Consider the following 2500-nt stretch of genomic DNA (forward strand, 5'->3'; position numbering starts at 1 on the left):
TCAACATATACCAAAGGTTCTAATTCCTTATCCTCCACCTCAAAGACCTTCCAGCCCCCTTAACCTTTCCTCACCTTAAAGTTAATGTATCTGTTCTTGGCCATGTTGAAGCTAACCTAACCTAACCTATCCTTACAACTTGGGTAGGCGGTGGCTGAGTGGTTAGCGTGCTGGGCCAGTATTCATCACGCCATGGACAACGTCGGTTCGAATCCCCACGCTACCACCTGGGATTTTTCAGTCACCGCCGAGTGTCCCAAGGCTACCCACATGCTGTCCTGAAGCCCACCCATCAACCCGGACTCTCGAGGAAACCGTCCAGTGAATCAAGAATGAGTTCCGGGGGGCAGCATGAGCCAAGCATAACCGGCGCCACGATAAAAAAATTGCCTGCGCCACGATGAGCTTGGGCCGACCATCTGGCCCCTGAAGAAAACCTACCGGCACTATGGGCGGGGATGTGAAAAAAAACTGACCTAACTTAACCTAACCTAACCCTCCCTAACCTTAACTAACAGAACGTTCACTCACCTAAAAGTCAATTTATCCGTTCCTGTCCATGTCGAACGTAACGTAACCTAACCTAATCTATCCCTACAACTAACTTAACCTAACCTATCCTTGCTAACCTAACAACCTAATCTATCCTTACAACTAACGTAAGCTAACCTAACCTAATCTATCCCTACAACTAACTTAATCTAACCTAATCTATCCTTGCTAACCTAACAACCTAATCTATCCTTACAACTAACGTAAGCTAACCTAACCTAATCTATCCCTACAACTAACTTAATCTAACCTAATCTATCCTTGCTAACCTAACAACCTAATCTATCCTTACAACTAACGTAAGCTAACCTAACCCTCCCTAACCTTAACTAACAGAACGTTCACTCACCTAAAAGTCAATTTATTCGTTCCTGTCCATGTCAAACGTAACGTAACCTAACCTAATCTATCCCTACAACTAACTTAATCTAACCTAATCTATCCTTGCTAACCTAACAACCTAATCTATCCTTAAGTAACAGAACCTCCCCTCACCTTAAAGTAAATGTACCCGTTCTTGTCCACAGAACCTCCCCTCACCTTAAAGTAAATGTATCCGTTCTTGTATATGTCGAAGGTCCTAAACACATAATCAAAGGTTCTAATCCCTCCTTAACTAACAGAACCTCCCCTCACCTTAAAGTCAATGTATCCGTTCTTGTCCATGTCGAAGGTCCTAAACACATAATCAAAGGTTCTAATCCCTCCTTAACTAACAGAACCTCCCCTCACCTTAAAGTCAATGTATCCGTTCTTGTCCATGTCGAAGGTCCTGAAGACGTGGTCGCAGAACTCCTCGGCGTTGCCAGACGGGAAGAACATTTTGTACATGTCGACGAACTTGTCAGGCGTGAGGCGGCCGCTGGGGCAGTCTTGCTATAAAGGGGAGAGAGGGAGAGAGAGAGCAGGGTTAGTGAGGCTGCGGAGAAGAGGGAGAGAGAAGGGGGAGGGAGGCTGCGGAGAAGAGGGAGAAGAGAGGGGGAGGGAGGGTGATCATGGAGGAAAGAAGAGAGGAAGAGGAGGAGGAGGAGGGAGGTAGCAATGGAGGGATGTAGAGAGAGAGAGAGAGAGAGAGAGAGAGAGAGAGAGAGAGAGAGAGAGAGAGAGAGAGAGAGAGAGAGAGAGAGAGAGAGAGAGAGAGAGAGAGAGAGAGAGAGAGAGAGAGAGAGAGAGAGTTAGTGAGGCTGCGGAGAAGAGGGAGAAAAGAGGAGGAGGAGGGAGGGTGATCATGGAGGAAAGAAAGGAGGAAGAGGAGGGAGGTAGCAATGGAGAGAGAAAGGAGAAAAGAGAAAGGAAGAGAAGAGAGAAGAGAAGGAGGGAAGAAGTGGAGGAATGGAGAGAAAAGAGAGAGAGAGGGAGAGGGAGGAGGAAAAGGAGAGAAAGACATAGAGAGAGAAAGTGAAAGTGATTTTGTGGATGAAAGAGAAAAAAATGGAGAGAGAGAGAGAGAGAGAGAGAGAGAGAGAGAGAGAGAGAGAGAGAGAGAGAGAGAGAGAGAGAGAGAGAGAGAGAGAGAGAGAAAATACACACACGCACACTCACTCACACACACATACACACACACACACGCACACACACACACACACACACACACACAATTTTTTACGTGAATAAATACACAAAAACAAACGAGTGTAATTCACTCTCTCTCTCTCTCTCTCACTGGTAAATTACAAGCTAGAACCGGAAATATTGAGCGAGAGCGAGAGAGAGAGAGAGAGAGAGAGAGAGAGAGAGAGAGAGAGAGAGAGAGAGAGAGAGAGAGAGAGAGAGAGAGAGAGAGAGAGAGAGAGAGAGAGAGAGAGAGAGAGAGAGAGAGAGAGAGAGAGAGAGAAAGTCTAGGGTGGAGGCGACTCACGTTTCACTAACTCTCCCTTATAGAGGAGGAAGAGGAGGAGGAGGAGGAGGAGGAGGAGGAGGAGGAGGAGGAGGAGGAAGAGAAGGAGGA

General features: G+C 46.8%; 2 protein-coding genes across 9 annotated transcripts in view; both read right to left on the minus strand.

Annotated features, from left to right (window-relative positions):
- The window catches only part of LOC126982079 (neurocalcin homolog), a 106099-nt gene that overhangs the window by 29848 nt on the left and 73751 nt on the right, over nucleotides 1-2500 (minus strand). The gene's annotated exons all lie outside the window — the stretch shown is intronic.
- LOC126982078 (neuronal calcium sensor 2-like) overlaps nucleotides 1-2500 on the minus strand; it is a 60323-nt gene that overhangs the window by 9972 nt on the left and 47851 nt on the right. For all 3 annotated transcript variants that reach the window (XM_050833808.1, XM_050833806.1, XM_050833807.1), the window contains one exon: nucleotides 1285-1428. In XM_050833808.1, the coding sequence (XP_050689765.1) occupies nucleotides 1285-1428 (144 nt within the window). The remainder of the gene's footprint in view (nucleotides 1-1284; nucleotides 1429-2500) is intronic.

Source organism: Eriocheir sinensis, chromosome 50 (genome assembly GCF_024679095.1).
Source record: "Eriocheir sinensis breed Jianghai 21 chromosome 50, ASM2467909v1, whole genome shotgun sequence".
In the NCBI taxonomy this organism is placed as follows: domain Eukaryota; kingdom Metazoa; phylum Arthropoda; class Malacostraca; order Decapoda; family Varunidae; genus Eriocheir; species Eriocheir sinensis.